This window comes from Physcomitrium patens, chromosome 15, assembly GCF_059467195.1.
Source record: "Physcomitrium patens ecotype Gransden chromosome 15, ASM5946719v1, whole genome shotgun sequence".
Classification (NCBI taxonomy): Eukaryota; Viridiplantae; Streptophyta; class Bryopsida; order Funariales; family Funariaceae; genus Physcomitrium; species Physcomitrium patens.
This window is the reverse complement of record NC_143424.1, coordinates 14,246,292-14,269,749: the sequence shown is the minus strand read 5'-3', so window position 1 is coordinate 14,269,749 and position 23,458 is coordinate 14,246,292. Positions and strand designations below refer to the sequence as shown.

General features: G+C 33.4%; 2 protein-coding genes across 2 annotated transcripts; both read right to left on the bottom strand.

The window, feature by feature from the left end:
* On the bottom strand, positions 1 to 2,088 carry LOC112292807 (small ribosomal subunit protein uS3x). Its single transcript, XM_024541637.3, has 6 exons — positions 2,002 to 2,088; positions 1,770 to 1,917; positions 1,437 to 1,608; positions 1,246 to 1,300; positions 629 to 760; positions 1 to 476 (listed from the first exon to the last, which is right to left on the bottom strand). The coding sequence occupies exons 1-6, from the start codon at positions 2,029 to 2,031 to the stop codon at positions 318 to 320; spliced, it is 696 nt and encodes a 231-aa protein (XP_024397405.1). The 5' UTR covers positions 2,032 to 2,088; the 3' UTR covers positions 1 to 317.
* Positions 2,089 to 14,544: 12,456 nt separating this feature from the next.
* Positions 14,545 to 17,680, bottom strand: LOC112292759 (uncharacterized). Its single transcript, XM_024541565.3, has 4 exons — positions 17,232 to 17,680; positions 16,765 to 17,036; positions 16,206 to 16,554; positions 14,545 to 15,962 (listed from the first exon to the last, which is right to left on the bottom strand). The coding sequence occupies exons 1-4, from the start codon at positions 17,298 to 17,300 to the stop codon at positions 14,883 to 14,885; spliced, it is 1,770 nt and encodes a 589-aa protein (XP_024397333.1). The 5' UTR covers positions 17,301 to 17,680; the 3' UTR covers positions 14,545 to 14,882.
* Between the last annotated feature and the right edge of the window lie 5,778 nt (positions 17,681 to 23,458).

The window sequence follows — 23,458 nt, the reverse complement described above, 5'->3', positions numbered from 1 at the left end:
TTGCAGAAGGAGCAAACAGAAACAAGTGTTTTCAGTTCATGTCTCTTCAATTTTCCAGCTGGTTGTACAATCATGCGATGCATAAGTTCTTACGTATCAAGTTAGCCGCATACCTCTTCATGAAATAAGAGTGGCGTTAACATCCACACAGAACGCCATGTGTCTACTGAATCGGTGAAACTATGTGCGATCCACTAGTGCAATCAATGAGCTCCACTTGACATCTAAGTCGATGAGTCATATTGATACTTTGGACTTCATTACATAGAGGATTTTACACTCAAATCAGAAAGAAACATGGGACTCAACGTCCTGTTTTACATCTCTGCTTCCTTCCCTACATGGGGCTTGTGAGCAAACTCTTCCTCCTCCTTGGGCATATGGATGGTGACCACATCTGGAAGTGGAGTCATAGGTCCTTGCTTGCCCTTGGGATCCCAGTCGAGCATGATCTTGACCTTGATACCCAAAACTCCCTAGAAGACAGCAATATCTTCGATTCAGTTTCACAACGGCAAACTGAAAGCATTACCGAAATGCTGAGATAACTCAATTTGATACAAGAAGTATAAGGGAAGAGCCAGAAAAACTCAGTTAACAGAGAAATGGCCAAGGATATGTAACATACCTGACGCAACATGACGTGCCTAACAGCACTGTCGATGTAATCATTGACAGGGCTTCCGGATGAAATCATGTAGCCGTCCTTGAACTTCATAGACTTGGCCCTAGCGGCACGCAGCTTGCCACTGACAATGACCTGCAAGCCAAACCCGCTAACATCGTCACACAATGCTTGCACCTACTTAACCAGAAAGTATTCGGGTGTCTTCAGACGCACTACTCCATGAGAAAAAGGAAGATGGAGAGGTTCTTTTCGGCAGCTTTTAAAGAGTGACTGTAAATTAGGAAGATTTAGTGTACCCAGAGAGCATAGACATATTCGGGAATTAAATTTTCTTATACAGCTTATGCATAGGTTTTAATACACAAAAGCTCACGCTTAGACAGCTTCTCATTCAACTCATTGTGCGTTCGCCCTATCTAAGTTACTAATAGATCCAAGAGACACACAACAAATTTTTAGTTCATATCCTAAACTGTACATTCCAATCATAGGCAAGGCATAACTCACCAAGGATCTAAATGTAAGGTTTCTTAATAAATACATCCTAATCAACCACAAGCAGGAACTACATGGTTTCAACATAGTAAATTCTGGTTCCCATATGCTGTGAAACTTACCTCACAACCCTTAGCACCGCTCTCCATAATGAACCTCAACACTCCGTAGCACGCCCTGTACCCGTCATACAAAAAAGAAAACGTCATACACCATCGATTCTGATAAGTACTTAACATGGGAAGCTAGATTCAAATCAAAGTGCAACTGATGAATACACGGGCATAATTACACGAATGGCAACCCATCGCACCTGCGCACAGCAAGACCTCCAAGAAGCTTGTACCGCAGCGACTCAGCCTGAGCAATGGCGCACAGACCCCTGTTGTTCACCTTCTCGGCATACAACTCAACGGTGCCCTCCGGAAACTGGAAACGCTTCTGGACAACGGAGGTCAACTCCCTGATCCTACGTCCCTTCTCACCTGCATCACAAGATCGAACAGTCAATCCTCAAGACCAAGTTAAAGAATAATTTAAAAAAAAAAAAAAAAAAAAAAAAAACACATTCGCTTCCTACTCAAACTCCACCCGCACAAAAACCCTAAATCTCTCCCACTCTAAGCCGCCAGAACGATCAACGTACCCAACACGTTCTGGGTGCGAGTGGCACGGATGATGATCTCGGTACGCATGGGAGTGACGCGCACTTCCACGCCAGAGTACCCATCTTCAGCAAGCTCCCGGGTGAGAAGCTCGTTCAGCTCCGCAAAGAAGACTCCATCCGCTACGAACTGCTCATGAAAAAACAGAATAATAAGCAAAAAAATCCCAACCCATTGGCAAAAATGAGCGGGGAACAATGGCTACACACACACCTTTCGTTTCTTGCTCATTTGAGTGGCCATGGTGGCGTCGAAATGACGAGGGCGCGACCTAGCGAGAGCTTGCAACCGGGAGGGCGTGCGAGCGAAAGAGGAGGAGTCCTGTGGAAGCAGCGTCCTCTATGAAACCCTAGCTCCTTAGATGAATCGTAAGTATCATTCGTCGATAATTATTATGTTCGTTCACTCTGTTCTCTGTTACTTTTGTTTCATGCTTTCCTCTCACGTTCCCTCTGGCGTTGCACTCCTTTCTTCACTTTCCCATCCCAATGCACTCAGCCTTCAACATGTTGGATATTTCTGCTGTGAATTTCACATTCTTGATATTTTCTATTGTTTATGGTGTGTGCTGTATACTGTAGAATTTTATAAAACTACATATGCATGTTTATTATTATTTTATTTTTATTTTTAATTCCACATGAATTAATAAACCATATATAATAAATATTACAAAAACAATTCCATAAAAATAACAATCTTGTAAACTCCTGCTAGTACTTTGTAGGGCTTTTTTTTCTTTTTACTTATTATTTTTTGTGCTTTTTCTTCAAATAAAACTTGAACTTGGATAATCATAATTAAAATCTAATGAATTTTTCTATAATGAATTAAATTAAGATTATAGTGAAATAACTTCTTGCAAAATTGTACCTTGAATTTTTTTTTTCATTTTTTCATTCTTTAAATTTATAAAATAAATTTATAAAATACAGAAAGCAATAAATAATAAAAATTATCTTATTAATAAACTTCTTTTTCATAAATAATTTTTGGATTTTTTATTTTTATTTGTGATATATTTTATCAATTCTCTATATTATCATGAATTATCTTGTCTATTTTTTTATACTTTATTTCCTAAATAAACATCTTTAGTTTTTTAATAATTTTATCTAATGATAACAAAAAATTTATTACTTGATTGTCATTTATTATTATTATATTCATTAAAAATTATATAAATAAGTATTATTTCTAATTATTATTTTTTCATAAATTTAAGTATTTATTAATAAAATCCATAGTTATAAATTAAACAAGATTTTATAATTTATATAGAATTATGCAATTCTATAGTTCTCAAGGTAATTGTAATATATTACTTTCTTAATCTAGGTTGATGGTGGAGTACAAGAGTGAGTCAATATAGTAAATAATATAAGCCAAATGTAATTTTTTGATTGCTTGAGTGAATTTGATATAGATATGGAATCAAGGATTGTTGCACATTTATATATCAATGTATAGGAGTATCATAGACATATATATTTACTTAAATAAGAAGTATAAGGTAATAGATAAATATAAGAAGATTTGGTAATATCTTGTGACATAGCTTCTTAGAAGCTTCATAGATTTGGATTTGACTTTAGATGTATTTGTAATTGATTAGTAGATTAGAAACTTAGTCAATGAATTAGCCACATGTTGCATGTGTTGGTAGCTTGTGATATTAGTTAACCATGTGGCACACATATAAGAAACTTATATTATAAGTTAGACACGTGTCTCACAAGTTGGACATTTGTTAGATGTCCTATAAAATGTCATTACATAGCTCTTAGTTAGATAATATATATAGAGGTAAGAATGAAACCTTCTTTATTCTTATCATCACATTTCATGTTCCTAGTCTTGTTTCAAGAGACTTTCACTTTCTTGTCTTTGGCAATAGACATTCTAGTTCAATATTATACCATCTTTGAGTGATTTCTTACTCTTTTTGAATGATACAAGAGTGTATTGATCATTTGATTCTTTGAGATTCATGACCTTGATAAGGAGGGATATTTTAAATCTACACATTAAAACATTGAATTGGAATATTGAAGGTTTATGAAGTAGATATCTTAGTTGTTTAAATAGTTGATGATTAGAGTTTATATATATTTAATAATTTAATAATAAATATTTAATAATCAAAATAGTCGCTTGCCCATTTTCATCTGAAAGTAGACCCACCTCTCCAAACATTGGATTCACTGTGCGTCCTCAGGCTTCAAGGAGCAGTGACTGGAACAGCGATGCACAAGCAAATGCAGAAATCCCAGAGTTAGTAATCACGCTTAAATTGGTGACGGTATTATGAAATTCCATTAACGAATTATACTGCAGCAGTTCAACCTGGATGAACCATGCAAAAATTCTATGGCAATAGTGCATTTACTCCAGAGAAGTCCGTTACCGAGCCTACTAATTTTCTTGGCTGTTCTGTGTCCTTGTGGCAAACTCAATACGGTTTGCTAGCATTCATAATGTCTTGCTAAAAACATGCTCAAATCTATTCGACAACTTTTAGCCAATTAAAAACGATTAGACCACCTTATTCCAGTGGAACAGTCACTGATCTTTTCGTCATTCGAAAGGAGCGGTTTGATAACTGCATTCTGTCACGCTGCTTCAGTCAGAGGTATCCGGAAACTAAATAAACCGTGATTATTAAATCAGTGAATAATTTGGTGAATGCTAACCAGGGCGCTGAGTTTCATGCACTGCACTGATGATGCCCATTAGCCCAGCGCGGCCAAAGTATTTAGCCACGAATATTGTCGCATGCCCTTGGGCATCTGAGCTTTCGATCCATTCCAGACAAGGACGGAGTATGCAAGTGTTGCTGCAGCTTTTGCGCAACACACGATACCCATTGCAACTCATCTTCGAATTCCAGGCTCGGTCCAGTATTTTTTTCCGCCTTTCGTTACTCCTCTTGCTTCCTTTTAGCTCACATAAATTTACTCAGTGTTGTAATTTGTTCTCAGCGCCCCTGTGTCTTGTGGTAGCTATACCACGCAGTATCCAGTCTCGCTCCTTAGAGCATGCGAAAACGTTGAAACACCACATTTTAGAAGCACAATTCTTCAACAATGTATCGAATATGAGAACCATATTCTTGTCGGTAGTGATTCGATGATGAACGGTTAGACACAATCGTTACCCAACTGGTATGAGACACAACATTGCGAGATCAGATCAGCGAAGCTTGATCGAATAATTACATTGATCAGTGATGACTTGAATAAATATGCTAAATGGCCGTTCATCTGTAAGGTCCAGCGGTGCATTACTCTCCCCCACATGAAGTAGTACACTGCCGAGCTAGCAATTGCTGCACACTAACTCGGTGCATCTCCTCAAGCCTGTCCAACTACAAACTCCTCCATTTACTTAATCGGGACTCATCCATATCCAGAATATTTGATACTGGAAAGCTACAATGAGATTAGCTCCTGTATCTAGGAATCACGAGTAGTGGGCAGATAATGCATCAGCTTCAACTTACTCTGGATCTGTCCATCAGAACAACTTCATGAAGAACTTGTTCGAACATCATGGACGTAGTCTTTCTTTTCAAAGATCTATCTGAAACAGTAATTAAGTATCAGAAACTCTGTCAAAAACAGCACATCATACAAGATGAAAACCTTGTTCTCTTGCAAAGTCTCCCCACGTCAGCATAATAACCTACCTACGTTAACAAGAGAGGCTTCTGGGGTCATTAAACCGCAACCTGGACAAAGTTCAGCTCCTCTTTAAGTCTCTAAGATGGAATTTTTCACGGAACCATTCAAACAGTCTACAGCACTTCGAATCCTAGCCGTTACATCAACCGGCAATCTTCACGTCACTTAAAATATTACGTAAACTGGAATCTGAACTTATCGAAGATGTTCTCTAGAAGCGTGACAGCCGGCAAGAAGACAGCAAATCAGCCAAGCTTCACCATGCTGATCATGTTTTCTGCTGAAGGAAATCAGCGAACTCACTGAAAAGACAAAGAACTCATAACGACCTGGCACAGAAGTGCAATTCAGCTACAGAACCATATTCGACCACAACATGGAGTTAAAAAAACACATACAAGCCAAGAGAAAACTGGTGTGTTCCTGGACTATTTCGATCGTAGTGAAATTGGGGGATTTGCAAGACTGAAGTGCACTCATTCACCGCCTTGAAGTGGGTATAGAAGAAGACTTTATTACCTTCGGTTCGTGTGTCGAGAGGATCTCAGCTGGCTGTTGAGGCGACTGTGCGTTAGTGTGCAGACCTCATACCAATGATGCCACTAAACGACGGCATCTATTAATGGGGATCCGACAAAACTGTGTCTAGCAACTTGGATTTTACCTCTGCACATGACATAACCACCCGGAACTTCCTTTCACTGCCTTCCTCCTCCTCGATCATCACCAGTCTACGTTTGTTTGTGCAGATCTTCCTCCTTCCAAGTCCTCGCAGGATCATTACTCACTAATAATTCACTTCCTTTTGTCATTACTCCCTAATCATGAACTTCCTTGTCATTACCCACTAATCATTTACATCCTTGCCAGACCTGTAATGGGACCACCATGCAACTATTTTGATTAACCACGTATCTGGTGCATTACAACTAATCTGTCATCAAGTGTTTATATTTCTTTTTAAGTTTGTGGATTCTGTGTGAAAGAACTGAGCATACAAAGAGATTAGTGGGTTTCAAACATGGCCTTTACAGGTGATATTTGCTCAAAGTAACTTATGATATTTCAAAATATGACTTGATACTTCACCAAATCACCCACCTTATAAGTTTGGTGATTTTGAAATCTATAAATATCAAAAGAAAGGCCTCATGAGTTGAGTGATTTTTGAAATCAAATATCTAAAGAAAGGCAGATAGCCTTAGCCTTTGACTCTATACCACACCACCTAACACCATTTCTTGGTGCTCCAAAAAAATAGCATACCTTCTAAGATTTATGAAGAAATGATAAACTTTGAATGGTGATATTTTGGATTTGATATTTTAAATGATCTTGAAAATATCATATATTGAATCTCAATTATTTGGTTTTGTAAAAGTGTAATGTTTGAAATCCCCTATCATATAATGTTTGTGTTTGTTTTGTTAAAGTATTCCAAATTTGTGCTTGAAAAATTCTTGTGTTTTAATATAGAGTTTTTTTTTTAATTTCTATTTTTATTTTTAAATAGTATGATGTTCCTATACTATCCTTTATTGTTTTATTTCTACCACACATTATTGAAATAACCAATTTAGTATTGCTTTACTTTGAGTATATTTTTAGAATTGAATATCTTTTTTATCAATATTAACTTATAGATTTACAATCATATTAAAGAATATTTTGAAATTATCTTTTCTACTACTTGTGATAATTTAAAAATCTTTAAATTTATATTATTTATTGATTTAATTGTCACTTATATAGAAATTTTGAGATCCTTTGAAATCTCATCTTTTAGCTAAAGTATTCTTATTCTATACCAAATTGGTATATAATTGCATTAGATAGTATCAATATAATAATTCATATATTTTTATTTTTATTTTAGAGATTTGTTAAAAAACTAAAATATCATCAACAAAAAATTATGATATATTGACTTATATAAATTATTTGGATCATAAATTTTTGATGCTAAACTTTATTATTTTATGTTTTTTAAATTTAGAAAAAATTATTAATTTAATATTATAAAATTAAAATATTCAAAAATTTTAATTATTAGATTAGAATAAATTCTTATTTGGATTTTATCAATATTAATAAAAATCAAATTTATAAATATTAAAAATATATTTGACTTATTTCATATTATTTTTATTAAATATTAGAACTTCTTAAAAAATTATAAATTCTCTTACTATTAGAAAATAAAAATTCTACTATATTATTTTATTTTTTATGAAATAATTTAGAATTTAAAATCCAAATAATATCATCTAATTTTGTTTTAAAAATATTATCATATAGTAGACTATATCTTAAACTATTAAGCAAAAGTTTCTGTTTAAGTTAAAATTTCTCTCAACTATACTAATGCGGTACTAAAAGGCACCCTTGTTTAACATTTACTGATTTTAAATGACTTAATTAAGCTTCTATTACAACATATTGTTGTTGTGGCTTCATAAATAAAATATCTCTCTCTCTCTCTCTCTCTCTCTCTATAAATATATATATATATCCTAAAGATTCTTATTTTTAAATATACAAAATTTTATGTTTAACTATATATATATTTCTTAATGGTTTTTTAGTTTATTTATATATTACTTAGAAAATAAAATTAATAAATATTGCTTAATTAAGATATAGTACATATCAAAAAAATCCATAAAAAGATGGTAAGAGCTAAATATACTTTTTAAAATTCTATGTAGTATCGATTTATTCATTTTAGTATATTTGTGCATCTTGCTTAATTTACAACCTCAATAGATAAAAAATTTATAAACTATACAAAGAATATTAGTTAAAAAATATAAATTTATAACCTAAAAATGATCTCCATTCTAGCAAATATTATCAAGTAAATGAGGAATATTAGTTAAAGGGTATTAAATAACTAGTTTAAGATGTCAAATATATATATATATATATATATATATATGTATATATATATATATATGTATATATATATATATATGTATATATATATATATAATTTTTTTCTTTTTATTTTTATCAAATTTATAGATGCTTATCATATCTAATGTTTTATTAAAAATGTCTTAGAGTATTATTCATAGTACATTTTTAGATATTATAAAATTCGTATTTATTACAATTTTTTTTATTCATAAAAGTTAAATATTTTTGTCAAACTCGTTTAACATATCCTAGTATAAATTCTAGTATAAAAAATAACCCATTAAGCTAAAAAAAAAATTCTAGGATTTTATACTTAATTATCAAAAAATAAATAAATAAAATAAACAATAAAAATAAAATATATGATAACTAAGACCTATATAATTAATATAATTATACAATTAAATTAAATTTGAGTTTGAAATGTAACTAAAGAATAGAAATTTAAATTTTATCATCATTACGTGTGTTTATTACTTAATTGTTTTGAAAAATATTTTATCCTCAATGACATTTTCTTCAAAGTGACTTATATCTTCTAATATTAAGCAAAATATCATAGCTTCTAAAATTCCAATTTTTCTATTATAGTATTTTGTATAATATTTAAATATTTAATTATTTTTTCAATTTTAAAAAAATTACATATATATATATATATATATATATATATATACACACACACATATTTAACATTAATAAAAATTAGGTAAAATATTAATGAAAGCAACATACATGTTTTAAAATAAGACTTACATATTATACTTATGAGAAACTTATCAAAAGATTTCTAATTCACTAAGTAGCAATTTTTTCTTAAAGTTGCATTCAAAATTATTTAATAAAATAAAATAAAATACTATCACTTCTTAGATAGTGGCATTTCTTTTTATTAAATAAAATTATTATTTTTTTAATCCTCCATAAATATATATATATATATATATATATATATATATATATATATATATATTAGAATTTATTGAATATTGTATAAGAAACTTTATTCTTTTTTTTGTAATATTTTTCTAAACTTATTTAATTAGGTTTTGAACAAGCTAGATTAAAACTTAGATTTTATTTTATTTTATTACATGAATCAAAAATACTAATTACAAGAAATATCAAAATAATAATTATAAATAAAATAAAAATAAAAATATCTAAATAATAAATAACTTTAAAAATATTAAAATAAAATAAAAAATAAAAAATAAAATATCAATACTAAAAGTAATAATAATATCAAGTAAATACTATTTAATATATTTTCAAAAGTATTATCTTATATAAAGAAAAATTTATTCCTCAAATGAGTTTTGTTATTTTGTTTATAATTTTGCCAATATATATACATACATACATACACATACATATACACACATACACATACACACACGCACATACACATACACATACACATATATATATATATATATATATATATATATACATATTTATTATATCTAAAAATAAAAAATACTATATAATTTTTTATCAAATCTTTTTTTTAATAAACTTATTACAAAGTATTTATTTTGTTTAAGCTTCTTTCATTTTGAAATTATAAGCTACATATAAAGTACATAATATTGTGAAGAATTAAGTATTGATCTAATCTTTGATACCATACCCTTGAAGATTGTTTAAAGTCTTATAAGGATTTATATACTTTACATACCATATTAGTATGTATACTAGATAAACCTTTAAGAATAGTCATATAGATATCTTCTTCTATAAAATCATTTAAAAATAATATTTTAACTTCTAATTGATATATTTCCAAATTATGTTGAGTAGCTGAGGCAAAAAGAACTTTATTGGAGTTAAATTTGATTACAAGAGAGAATGTCTCCATATAATAAATACCTTGAATTTGAGTAAAACCTCTTACAACTAGCATTGCTATACTTGTTAATAATTCCATTAGCTTAAGTTTTAATTTTAAAAATCCACTTTGAATTGATTGCTTTTCTATTGGAAGGAAAATTGGTCATTTTTCATGTATTATTTTTGTCTAAAAATTTAATTTTAGCATCAATTATTTTTTGCCATTCTTGTGCATCAACTCTCTCCATTCTCTCTTAAATAGATTTTGAGGCTTCTACGGTGGTAGAAACAAGGTGGGCTTGGTGATTTTTATTACCTTGATATTTATATTCTTTTTTTTCTTTATATAGACTCTAACAAACTTTTAGTTGGTTTAATAGTTCTTATAGGTCAAGAACTACAAGGAAGACTTTGTTCTTTCAATGTAGAATTGACTTCATTATTGTTAAGAGGTAAGATTTCTTAATCATTATGTAATGATAGTTGAAAGAAGACTTCAATGATATCAATGCAAGAAAAGAGTTGTCCTTCCTTATTTTAAAAATTGCTATATATTTGTTGCTAATCAAATATATGTGTATCTTGTAGTAGTTGTATTGGTTGTGAAGATATTCCTTGAGCAAGAGATATGTTTTTACCATTAGATCTTATAGTTGTTGGAGGATGATTAAATAATTATAAATCAATTAAAAGCTCATCATTTTTCTTTTACAATAATGGTTTTATTTTTTTATCATATAGATTCTCATTAAAGAGAATAACTCTTGAAATGAGGATTTGTTGATTTTGTGTATTCATGAGTGTGTAAGCTTTAGATTCTCCACTATAGCCTAAGAAGACAAATTCTTGAAAATGAGATTTTAGCTTCTTTCTTATTTCTTTAAGAATGAAAACATGAGCTTTGTATCCAAAAACTTTAAGATTTGATAAATTTGGTTGTCTTTTGTACTATAACTCCAATAGTTTTTTGTTATCTTGTATAGATTTTGTAAGGCTCCTATTTTAGAGATATTTTGATATTTGGAGTGCTTCACCTCAAAAAATTGTAGGCAAATTTTAATAAGGTAGCATTACAAGAATTGCTCTTATTAATGGTCTATTCTTTCTTTTAAAAATACCATTTTTTTGTGGTGTATAAAATGTAATATAAGATTGTCTGATTCCTTATTTGTTACAGAAGTCTTTAAACTTATTTGATTTGTATTCACCTCCATTATTGGATCTTAATATTTTTATTTTAAAAATTAATTTATTTTTTACAAAGTTTTTGTTTAAAGTGAATTTTTCAAATTCTTCAAATTTATATTTCATCAAATACCTATAGCAATATCTTGATAGATCATCAATAAATGTAATGAAATAAGTATATTCTAAATATGTTCTTACTTATATAAAATCACAAATGTAAAAATGTATAAGTTCTAATAATTGTGTAGTTCTTTATACATCTTGTGTAGAATTTTTTTCTTTATATTGCTTATCTTCTATACAAAGTTAACATAAAGTAATTTTTTTTTCATCAAAGAGATCAATCTCTTTTTTCATAGTTTATATTTATTTTAGTCTTTATTGATTTATGTGTTCTAGCCTTAAGTGCTACAAATTAGCTTTGTTTAATTGTGTAGTAGTTGGAATAGCAATTTGATGCTTGTTTGATAGAATTGTTATATCTAATTCATATAGATTAGGATTTAATTTCATATTACAATTATTTGACCAAATCTTTTTGTAAGTATAGTTTCTCTAACTCTAATACAAATTATTTTCTTGCCTTAACCAATTATTTGATAGAAAACAAATTCATTGCAAGTCTTGGTATATATAAAATATAAGATATGATTTTTTCATCTCCATTTGTAAGTCTTACATTTATATTACTATATCTTTCTATTATATATTATAAAGTATCATCTTCTAAGTAGCCAACTTCCTTATCTTCACTTTTAATATATTTGATAAACCCTTCTAACTCATGACACATGTATTGAGTTGCTTTCAAGTCCACATACTACATTGAATTTGAATTATCTTTTACTATAAATATTGCTATATATAATTTTTTGATTTTTTAATAATTTTTTTCTATTTTTATAATTTTTAATTCATATTCTTATTCAATAATCTTTAATCAAGTGATGTGGTTTTTGTAAAAAAAAATACTTCTTGTCAATGGCAAAAACATTATTTTCATGTGGCTTAGAGGCAATACTCTCTTCTTGTGAATTCTTTTTGAACTTTTTGTTCAAATAAGATTTCTTATTATGATTCTAAATTTTCTTGTCTACATATAAGGCTGATATATTATCAGATGTTAAACTCATATTTTTTATGAGAGTTTCTTCCTAGATCAAATCTGTTATCAAAAATTGTAATGTGACTCCAAGCTACCTTTTTAAGGAGCTAATGAAGAATCTTTAACTTAGAGAGAAACTTCTCATTAAGGTGAAAATTGCTTCCTCATTTAGAATTTCTAATCGTGTCACCAATAATTATGCCAAATATACTCTAAAGGTATATATGTATTTAATAACACTATCATCTTCTCTCATTTTTAAAGTATATAACTTGTCTTTTAAATACACTTTTGATACTATATCTTGTGATTCAAAAAAATTTACTAATTATTGCCATGTTAAATGTGTTGATCTACAAGATTGTATATGTGAAATAATATTTTTTTTAGATAATTTTTTATTATAGTTAAAGACGAGATATCCTTGTCTATCCATGCACTTATATTCCCTACTCCTATGATAAGTAAAGTTGGGATTTTGATATTAATTTCAACTATTGTTGGTTCCACTAATAAGAGTTTTTCACCACTTACTATAGGCCATAATTTTTCAGCCTTGAAAACTAATGTTATTTTATGTTTTTATATATTAAAATATGAACCATCAAATTTTAGAACATAATTGATGTCCATCTTTTGTGTCATCTTCAATACTCTTAATTTAAAGTTGATTTGAAATTATTTATTAACTTATTCTTGAACAATTCAATTATATCTTTCCTTATGGTTTGTATGTTGTTATTTTCAAGTTTAAAATTGCTTCTCATGTTTTGAAGAACTTCAAGTTCTTCATCAACCTTTCCTATTACAATAGATTGTTTTATTGTTATCATTACAATCTAATTTGTAATTTCAAAAATCCTTTTTCAGCTACAATATTCATCTACTCTTATATTTTTAAAGTTCAAATATTTCTATAGCTCTAATATTTTGTTGGAAACATCTTATGTCATATTATATGTGATCAACATTACACATTATATTGTGTGTACAAAAGTGTCACCAACAGTCACAACTCTTGGTGTAGAGTTACATCTAATAGATTGTATACTATGTTGAAAGACTAGTGTACTAAACTGTATAATACTCCCAATAGCTAGGGTCCCTCTGATGCAATCACATAGATTTGAATCGGCATAGATTGGGAGACTGTGAAGGCAGTGCACAGCTTCATACGGTGAAGTTTGGAGCTTGTTTGTGGCACTTTGTTAAAGAGCTGCCGATGGTTACAGAAAAGTTGGGCCCCAATCTACAGGTTTGAGAAGAACTGGGATTTGAGCTCCACTTTCAGTTGGAAATAGATGAATTCAAAAATAGACGGACGAAAAACATTCCATGAGCTCAAAGGATTTGAGTTTCGTCCACCTCGCCGACTTTTGCCAAAGGACAGTTGTGTTCGCACAAGAGAGTTGGTTTGATATGGATGAAGAGACAATGAAGCAATGACCTATTGAAGTGACAAGCAGTAATTGGACGGTAGGGGCTTCTTGAATACCAAACCACGATGGTGCTGAGATTTCTTCACTCACACGATGAGATAACGTATAGATGCCGGGGTCAACCGCGAACTTCGATGCAAGATTTCTAGATTCAACGGTTTGCTCCTCTTTATTGCTCAAAGTTCAGCATAAAAACAGCAGCAACGGAACAATTTCAGTGAGACAAATTCACTAGATGATTTACAGAGGTTTGACTTGTAAGCCGCATGCTTATGAAAATTTAACAAGGCCTGTGAAGTAAATCATATATACACATACATACATACGTTCATATAGAGATGAGTATGAAGAAATACAACTTCAAAATAATACTGCAAGACCATTCCGTTGTAGGGGCAGGTAGTAGTCGCTAAGTGTGGTTACCCTGGCTTCGACAGAGACAAGCAAAACTACAAAACAATCCTGCTCGTCTGTGACGAACCTCCAACTTTCTACATAGATCAAAAAAGACGTGCATAGACTCTTAACAGTGCCGTTAAGGACAGGGCTTTGACTGTTTCTATCGTGTAATCCCAGTAATCATACATCGTGAAGTGGAATGCAGAAATATGTTAAATCATGGAGCTACAACCATGCTTCTGCACAATCTGTTATAGCTGGATTGTCATGACCCTAGAGATATTAACTTAACGATGCATTCAGTGCCTTCCTTTTACTGACAGCTGAAAAAAAAAAAATCGATCAGCAGAAACGAGAGTTTCCTGATGCTACATAAACAGCTTCAACAGCGCTGGAAGAAACTCAAAAAATGCCACTATTCTATGGTACAGGAGGAACTGCCGTCATTACAGGGGTCACCCACTAATCCAATTGTACACGATCCGTATGCAACCCAGTAGGACCATTCACGGTGTGTATCAAGGGTTGTCATGAAAAACTTATTCTAGGAAACTGTGAAGGGTTGTTGGTGGTAACATAAGAGTCTCGCAACGAAGCTGGAGGCCACCGAACAGATGATCTCCATGACACAATTGTATGTGGCATGCCATTGTCCACCGTCGGAGAGTACACGTCTTGTTCAGTTGGCTGCTCACGCACAGTCTCCATAACTGGGGAGAGATTCAGAGAGATTCTGCTCACTCGCACTGGATTTTCTTCATTGGGCTTAGTGTCAGGTGAGAGTACCTCCGGCTTCAGGATCGGCGACGTGCTGCAGTCGTTGTTGTTGTTGCCCCTGCCTTTGATTTCCTCCATCGCCAGCAACCACTCAAAACTCTTCACCTTGAGGATCTCGCCTTTGCTCAACCATGTGTTGAAAGACACACTCCCTCTCTTCCTCGAATCCTCAGGAGCCTTCGGCATCTTTTTCGTGGTTAGGAAAGGGAAACAAGGCGAGCTTGGCGCTGACCGCGCTGGAATCCCTCGCGAGTTGTGCGAGTCCATACTGCATGAATCAATGCTGTACGAGTCACTCGCCAAGCTCCCGCTCCTTGAATCCTGAGCAGCTACCTGTGATGACTTCCTTTGCCTTAACTTTCTCATATCCACATGAATGGGACACCGTTTGCGTCCCTTCTGAGGTAAAGCATTACAAACAAGCCCATTATCTAATAATACCCCGCATCGATCTACGGGTATGTCTATTTTCGTAAATTCACAGTGTTTCGCGGACTTCCCGCCCATGATCATCATATGGGGACTCTTCTTCAGTACAAGGTACAAGCCACCCCCTATCCCTCTCTGTCCTGACCTCCTTCGCGACCTTGCCTCTAAAGGTTTGTGCGCGCCCAAGATTTTGATGCCGACTATCTTTCTTTTAAATACAAGCCGAGACCACTTCGAGTTATTTATAGAACAGCACGCTGACCCATAACCTCTTTTACCTAACACAATTTTCCCGAGGATATCTTGAGACCGCACGTCAGAGTTCCCGCCCCGGTTCCAAGCGTAATCAAATGCATCAGTTAGCTCTGATACCAAAAACTCCGCTACATCTTTGGTTTTAGTCTGCGCAACACAGATATTAGGATTATTCCGGAGAGCTAAGACTGAATAAATTATGTGTGATGGGAACACCATATTGGCAAAGTTCAAAGACCTTCACAACGACTTAAAACAGAGCCTCAACACTGGTGCTAGCTCAGTTGGTCCAAATTGTGGTTTCAAAGAGATTGTTGAACTTCAAGTTTCGAGTACGTTACGAGATCAGTTTCTGATTTTGAAATGGGAAGAGCATGCTAAGTTCCTTACCGATGACCAACGATAAGCTATAGAGCACCCAAGTGCGAAGACCTCGGAGAACAATCGGGGGCCTCGCGGAGATCCTCTGGCACCCGAGTCAGCCGAAAACACGGGCTCAGCCACAGGAATACTTATGTTGAAGTTGCTCGGTTGCCTTTCTATGTTTTTGTGCCTCCTACCATTGCTGCTAATATGCCTGTCGCTGTCACTTCTATGCCTGAGTTTGTTCACAATAGATTCCTCCCCATTACTCATGTGCATATCCTCAAACTGTACAGAGCTGGACCTCGAGGGTTTGTTAGGTGACAAAAAACTTAATGACTTCGTCGGTGCTGAAAAATTCGACGAATTCAGAGACCTGCGGACAGATGGAGAATCAAACCTCAATATAACATGACAATATACTATGAGAATGAGAGTGCGTGAGTATTTATATGTATATAAATGTATATGTATATGTATATATATATATATATATATATATATATAATGGAGAGATTCCATAGGAATTAAAACTGAGAAGGAAAAGTTGGATAAATCCACACGATATCAAGTGACGATGTCTGACCTTGTTCCCTCAAGATGTGCGCCAGCTTGTCCGTAACGCTGGAGCCGTTTACGAATATTGTCAGCGTGGCCAACATAAACTACTATGACATCCTCAGATTTAACGATACCGTGTTCGTTGTGCCGATCCACAGTCTTCCAAGCAGGCAATGTAACCCCCAACTCATAAATTCCAGACCCTCCAGTAGGGCTGGGAAGGTTGCGGGACCGGAATCGATCGGTAGCTTCTCTACCAGTGGCTTGCTCCTTCCAGTCGGACGGACCCACGAGAATCTGAGTCCCAACAGACAATTTTAATGATAATAACTATGAAAACTTCGAAAACGAAAGTGAAAAACCGAGTGGACAGGGAAGATGAAACCCGAACCAGTATCCATTCAACACAACCTCATCAATTTGCAACTTCAGAATCAAAAGATAAACTTCAACGTCGACGGCACACAGACGAAGCGCACGGGAAATGCTCACCGTCCACTCAGAGAAGCACCTGTCATGCTTCACAGAATCATAATCCTCTCGCTTCAACCGCAGCGCCATGCCACTGGCATACCACACTTCCGGGATTCTACCACGGATCTTTTCAACCCACGCTCAAGTTCTTCCTGCCGTGGTCCCAAAATTTTCCGCGCGCCTCAGAAACATCTCCTTGCTTCCCATCCCCCAGGAAAAGCTCACAACCCACAACTCCGAGCTCCATTACCAACCATCTCACGAGCACACAACAACCTGATCAGTCAAGAACCATACCCGCAACAGGCTCCTGTCATCATCATCCACTCCCCGCAAAGCCCATTCACAGCCCACGCAACATTCTCTCCGACAAATCCCCCAACTCCTTCACCACTTCCTGTTCACATCTTCTTTCTCCTTCTCGTCACGCCATCTTCTGCGCCTCGCTGCAGCCGCAGATCAAACCCAAGAATTAACATGAACTGTCATCCCCTGGGGTCCACGTCTACAAACACCTGGCACCTCCGTCACGCTAGAGGCCCGACAAATTCCATCCAGCCACCTCCCAAAGCCATCTCGCGAGCTCGGGGGAAAGGACCCGAACTCATAATTGCATAAGACAAAACTCGTAATAATCCTCCTCGGGGGTCTGGATCATTCACGGTCCCGCTTTAGCCAATCTATGATCGGAGCGCTGCCAACACTTTAGTCCACGCCCTGTAAGATGTGGCCCTCGTGACGACGCCCCTCTCCCTCACTACCGTTGCACTATCCGCAACCAGGGCTTCTGTCCACACTCGCCTCTAAAACACGAATTCAAAGCATCTGAAAAGGCTTTTGTTTTTTGGGAGCAATCACCTTTTGGAAGCGGGCCAGTGTGGGGGCGCCAGTGTGCGACGCAATCCGAAGGCAATCGACGCACCACAATTCGTAAGCTGGGATCGTTCGCGGCGCAGAATGGCGATGGCGCGACGATGAAGCGCAATTTGCCTGCGCGGAATCCAGGCGCTGAGGCGACGCAAGTGGCGAGAAGAGAGCACTTTGTCCCATTCACACTGCGCAGCCACAACCCCACCCACTTGCGAAGAATCTCCGGCCGGGTCGCCAGTTGACTGACTGACCCTGCCCAGGGTGGTGGTTTATCCCAGGTTCGGACGCACGGGGCGTCACATTCGGACAGCCGGGCCGGGGTTGGCGGCCTTAGTTCCCGGAAGATCTTTCCCTTGCCTGTCACTGCCTTTGGATTCGAGCCACTTTGTGGGCTATGGTGAGATTTATTTATTTATTTATTAATATTTACGGGGTTCAATCTTGTTCATGGAAAAAAGTGGGTTTCCGTATCTGCAGTTGGTATGATTACTTACTCTTTTTCTGCTCTTTATTTTTCCGTTTTTTAAGCTCTTTTGGGTATTAATGGATTTTACTCATTGTTGGGTAACCCACTATAGGGCTAGGGGGACTAAGTACCTCTATTTTTGTTTGTTTTCCTTTCCCGGGAAAAAATTGTACGAGTTAGGTCTACAAGCAAAATTGGGTCTCATGGTTTATATTCAAAACTATGCTTTTCAGAGACTAGTGCGTTCGTCACGGATATTGCGTCAAAACCGTGGATTTTATAGAATGTGGTGATAACAATAGATACGTGAAAATGTAAATGTACTTTAAAAAGCATGGTCAGACAAATCTAAATTACGCTGATATTTTGAAAACAAGTGAACGTGAAGATATTGACTTTGGTGCAAGAACAAGTTGACCGTTTGTATACAATGTCGTTATGAATAAATACGTGATTAGTTTCATGTTAAGTTCTTTAATTGGAATGTTAAATGTGGGATGAACTACGTTATTGACAAAATTCACGCCTAAGATTCAATTTCCTGCAAGTTAACTTATATTTGATTACATATATATATACATATATATATATATATACAAGAGAGTGTGTGTTTGTCATGCATATACAGATACATTCACAAGTTAGAGAGAGAGGGGTTATGTGATTTTTGAAATTATTCAGTAACAACATATCAAAATTGTCGAGATACATTATATCATTTTAATTCAACTCCAGTTACCTTTTCCATTTTCCTTCAATTATTAAAATTCAAAAAATCAAAAATCAAAAAATGAACTTACAATCAATTTACTTTTAAAACTCACAAAGACATGCTTACATGAATGAAAACACATGTATGTGTGTGTATAAAATATATATATTAAAACACAGAAAATATATACACATATACATAAATTGAACAATTAAAATAATACAACAAGCAAGGAGATGGAAAGGATGCCAGGGTATACAACAATTGTGTCCAATTAGAGAAAGGAGTATGCTAGATTCGTACACTGATTGCAGAAGCCCTCAAAAACCAAGCTTCATGTTTTGGGCACAACCAACACAAACATCACACTACCATCCAAGTTTTCAACGAGATTCTATCCATTCCATCGCAAAATAAAAAAAATTAAAAAATACAAAATAAAAAATTAAAAAATATACAAAATAAAAAATAAAAAAGTGCACAATAAGAAGTTTGGCTTGGCTTGCCTTGGCTCAAGGATATTGATTAAAAAGCATTCAACTTGCTTTAGTTTGTTGTATTTTTGTGGACTTCATGGAATGATGAGTATCTTCACACATATTTTTTGGAAATAAAACAATAAAAGCTCACAAAGTTCAATTTTCTTCCACCACATTGTTTGTTCTATTTATGTGCATCTCTTTACAATACATTTACCATGGGTTATTACCTTGTGGGCCATTTTCAATCAATCATAGCAAAGGTAGTAGTTACTTTCTAAAAGAAAAAAGAAAAGAAAAAAGGAGTTTATTCTATTCCATCATCTATTTATCAACCCCCCAGCAACAAATAAAGTCCATAAAATTGTATCTTGTTCATTGTGTGAGTGTGTGTTTCTTTTCAATAGTGTTGAAAAGAGTTTTAGAAAAGTGGAATTTACATGACAAATAGGACCTTCAGGAGGCAAAGGAATTGACCATTGCAAAAGTAAGATTGCAAGGCCTTTGATCACAACCACATCTAGTAAGAGTCTGTTAAAGTAGCAACCAACTGTTACTAAGATAGTGAATCACCTAATTCATGTTATAAAAATAACAAACAGCTCACAATTTATTTATTTTTAATTTCTATATTTTTTCAATAACATAAAAATAGATTGAGAAATTATCAAATTGATCAGGGCATTGAGTTGGCATTTTAATATAATTTTATTTTTATTTTTATTTTTGTTGTGAAAGTAATGGTGTTGATTAAGGATTAAAAGGTATAGTGAGGGCCCAGTCCCTAGGTGGGGTTGGGGGATTAAGGAACACTGGTGATAGGATCCACTTAGAGAGGAGGAGACTACCAGAGCACTGGACCTGGTTGTCACACCAGATGGTGCTGGATTCTAGTACTAGTTCTGCTTTTTTCTTTGGACTGCAAGTTGCTGAGAGACTAAGAAGATGGTTCTTTTGAGTCATGCCAGCATAGATGGTTTCAAGCCAAGCACTATGTGTAATGAGTGTTGGGTTTAATAGCTCTGCATTGTAGATTGCTGGGTACTAAAGGGGATGGTTGTGAAGGTCTCTTGCTAGGACAAGTTCATTACAATGTCAAGGTGTGGCCAAATAGGAGGAAACAATGTCAAGTGCTGCATGCAACCTTACATGATTATAGGCAATGTTCAATAGTTTTAGTGAGACTTCTTGTGCAATAGGTGCAGGTGGCTGGCAGACCCATTTATAAATTCCAACTATCCGTTTATGCATTTATCCGTTTATGCACTCCATGGATAAATCCCCTGATTAGCCACAAGAAGGCTTGTAGTTTGGTTGATTTATGAGAGTCTCAAAGAAGTTTTGTCGCTTCTTCGGATTCTATTCTTATGAGATTAAGTTATAAATATAAGGAGTGAAGTTTAGATGTTTGGGTGGTAGCTTCCAAGGTTAGACAATATCCTATCTTTGTGAAGTAGTTGAAAAAATTTGCCTCTTTACTTGAAGAGAGCTCTTTCCATCACCATTCATTTGAGTTGAAAGGAAGGTTTCAAATGATGGTGATGAAGAGGACCAAACTCATATATGTTACAACTAGATTAAGTGTCGTGAATCATAGATCTCCCATAGGATTGGCTACCCAGACTTGGTATAATGTCTATTATTCAATTGCCACCAACTCATTGGATGTAGTTGTGTATAGGTCAAGTCCAGATAGATGGTATGGAGGCCCTGATGGGAGGCCTCAAAGTTAGAGAAGTTGTGTGACTTGGTTGTTTGCATCTAATATGGCAATCCTTACATGCTCAAAAAAAGTGGATGATTTTTGCATATTTTAGTAACTTGAGACTAATGCAAGGATTTCAATATATTGATATTTGATTTGCTTGCTTTGTAGTACAAAACTAAGTTTGGTCAAGGATTTCTTCTTCTAATGTTTATCATTTGAAAGGTCTTTGAACTAGATTAAATTGACTCTCATTTAATTATTGCCATATGTATGTACTTTATCGTTGAGTATGTAGTTGGTAAGAGTGACCAAATTTGCATTCCAAAAGTTGTAGTGCTATGCCATAGAATTACTGTTAGTGGATTGTTGGAATTACAAGCCATGTCTAATTGTCATAGATATACATATTTATTCTAATATTTACCTATATGATTAAGTAGAAGTAGATAAAAATAGATTTGTTTCATAATATGTTTTTTAGAAGCTTCTTAGAAGCTTTATAGAAGTTGTTTTGACTTTACATATATTTACAATTAATTGATAGGTTAGAAATTTGATTAATAAGTTAACCATGTGTTGATAGCTTGCAAAACTAGCTAACTATGTGATGCACATATAGAAAACTTTGCTTGCAAGTTAAGATATGTGCCTTGCAAGTTAAGAAATGCAATCTTCCATTTTTTTTTTTTTTGATGCATACCAGATTGTATGGCCCTTATAGATCTATTTTATATAGATCTTAGCTTGATTCAAGTACTGAAGAGGTCCTTATATCAAAGGTAGCGGGTACTTATTCTTGATGGTGATCTTATTGAGTCCTCAATGATCAAAACACATCTACAATAATTCATTTTTTTTCTTCACAAATAAAATTGGAGCTCTTATTAGAAATTTAGAATGGTCCATGAAGTTCTTGGCTAGATTCTCTTTAATATAATTTTTGAGTTAAGTAACTCATTTTGTGATAAATTGTAAATAGGTCCAAAGGTAGTTGAGCTCCTTCTTGAATGAAAATTGAGTAGTCGTAGGAACAATGTTTCACAAGATTATTTGCATTCTTCTTTTCAAATATATCTTGAAAATCTTTATATTGGTTAGAAATGCCATTAAAGTCTTTCTACCATTAGAAATAAGTGTATCATAAATGACTTAAGGTGATTCTTCTTTTGTAATATGCAAGAAAGTTCTTGCATATATAAATACAAATTTGGTTGTACTAGACTTATGACTTTCTACTTGATGAACTATACTCTTACTTATACTTCAAAAAAATCAAGACTACTAGAAATCTAATCTATTCAAGGATTATATTTTTTTTAACTATAATAAATCTAAAATGACTAAATTAAAAAGAAATTTAATAATACTAAATATTACAAAACTACTATGACTATTAATTATCACTTTTAAAAGAAATGTTTCATAAATAATATTTCTAGAAGACAATAGACGACCATCTATGACTTCTACATGAATATGTTTTATTTTTTTTATTAAAGATATATTATGTCTTTTAACAAACTCTTCATTTAAAAAACAAATTGAGGCTCTTAAATTTAATAAGGAAAAGGCTTTGTGATGTTTATGTCCTAAACTAATATCTATTGTAAAATAACAAAAAGGTTTTGAAGAAAGAATAGAATCTCCATTAGGTGTTGTATAAAGTTCTAATTGCACAGTCCCTATTCTACCTAAATAAACTTATTTTTTGACATGTTATCTTCTTTGATAATTATACTTCTCATTTTATGATTGCGTCACTTTTTTGAACAATGCTAAGTAATATACTTTGATTCTCCATAATATAAATATAATTCTTTTTGACAATAATGAGTTTTTTTTTTTATAATCAATACGAGGTTTAAAATGTACTACATTAATTTGCATATTTTCTACTTCTGAAGGTATGTATTAAAAAAATATTAGTATTGATATTGAATTGTAATAACATTGAGATCTATTTATGTGATTTTTGGACCAAAATCCAAAAAGTTAATTTTTATACTTTAC

Excerpts from the sequence above, each read along its gene's own strand:
- LOC112292759 (XM_024541565.3), bottom strand. The coding sequence starts at position 17,300 with ATGGCGCTGCGGTTGAAGCGAGAGGATTATGATTCTGTGAAGCATGAC. Across the intron at positions 17,037-17,231 it reads GGTGCTTCTCTGAGTGGACG|ATTCTCGTGGGTCCGTCCGA; the intron begins GTGAGCATTTCC and ends GTTGGGACTCAG. Across the intron at positions 16,555-16,764 it reads GCACATCTTGAGGGAACAAG|GTCTCTGAATTCGTCGAATT; the intron begins GTCAGACATCGT and ends ATCTGTCCGCAG.
- LOC112292807 (XM_024541637.3), bottom strand. The coding sequence starts at position 2,031 with ATGGCCACTCAAATGAGCAAGAAACGAAAG. Across the intron at positions 1,609-1,769 it reads TCGCACCCAGAACGTGTTGG|GTGAGAAGGGACGTAGGATC; the intron begins GTACGTTGATCG and ends CTTGTGATGCAG. Across the intron at positions 1,301-1,436 it reads GGAGGTCTTGCTGTGCGCAG|GGCGTGCTACGGAGTGTTGA; the intron begins GTGCGATGGGTT and ends TGACGGGTACAG.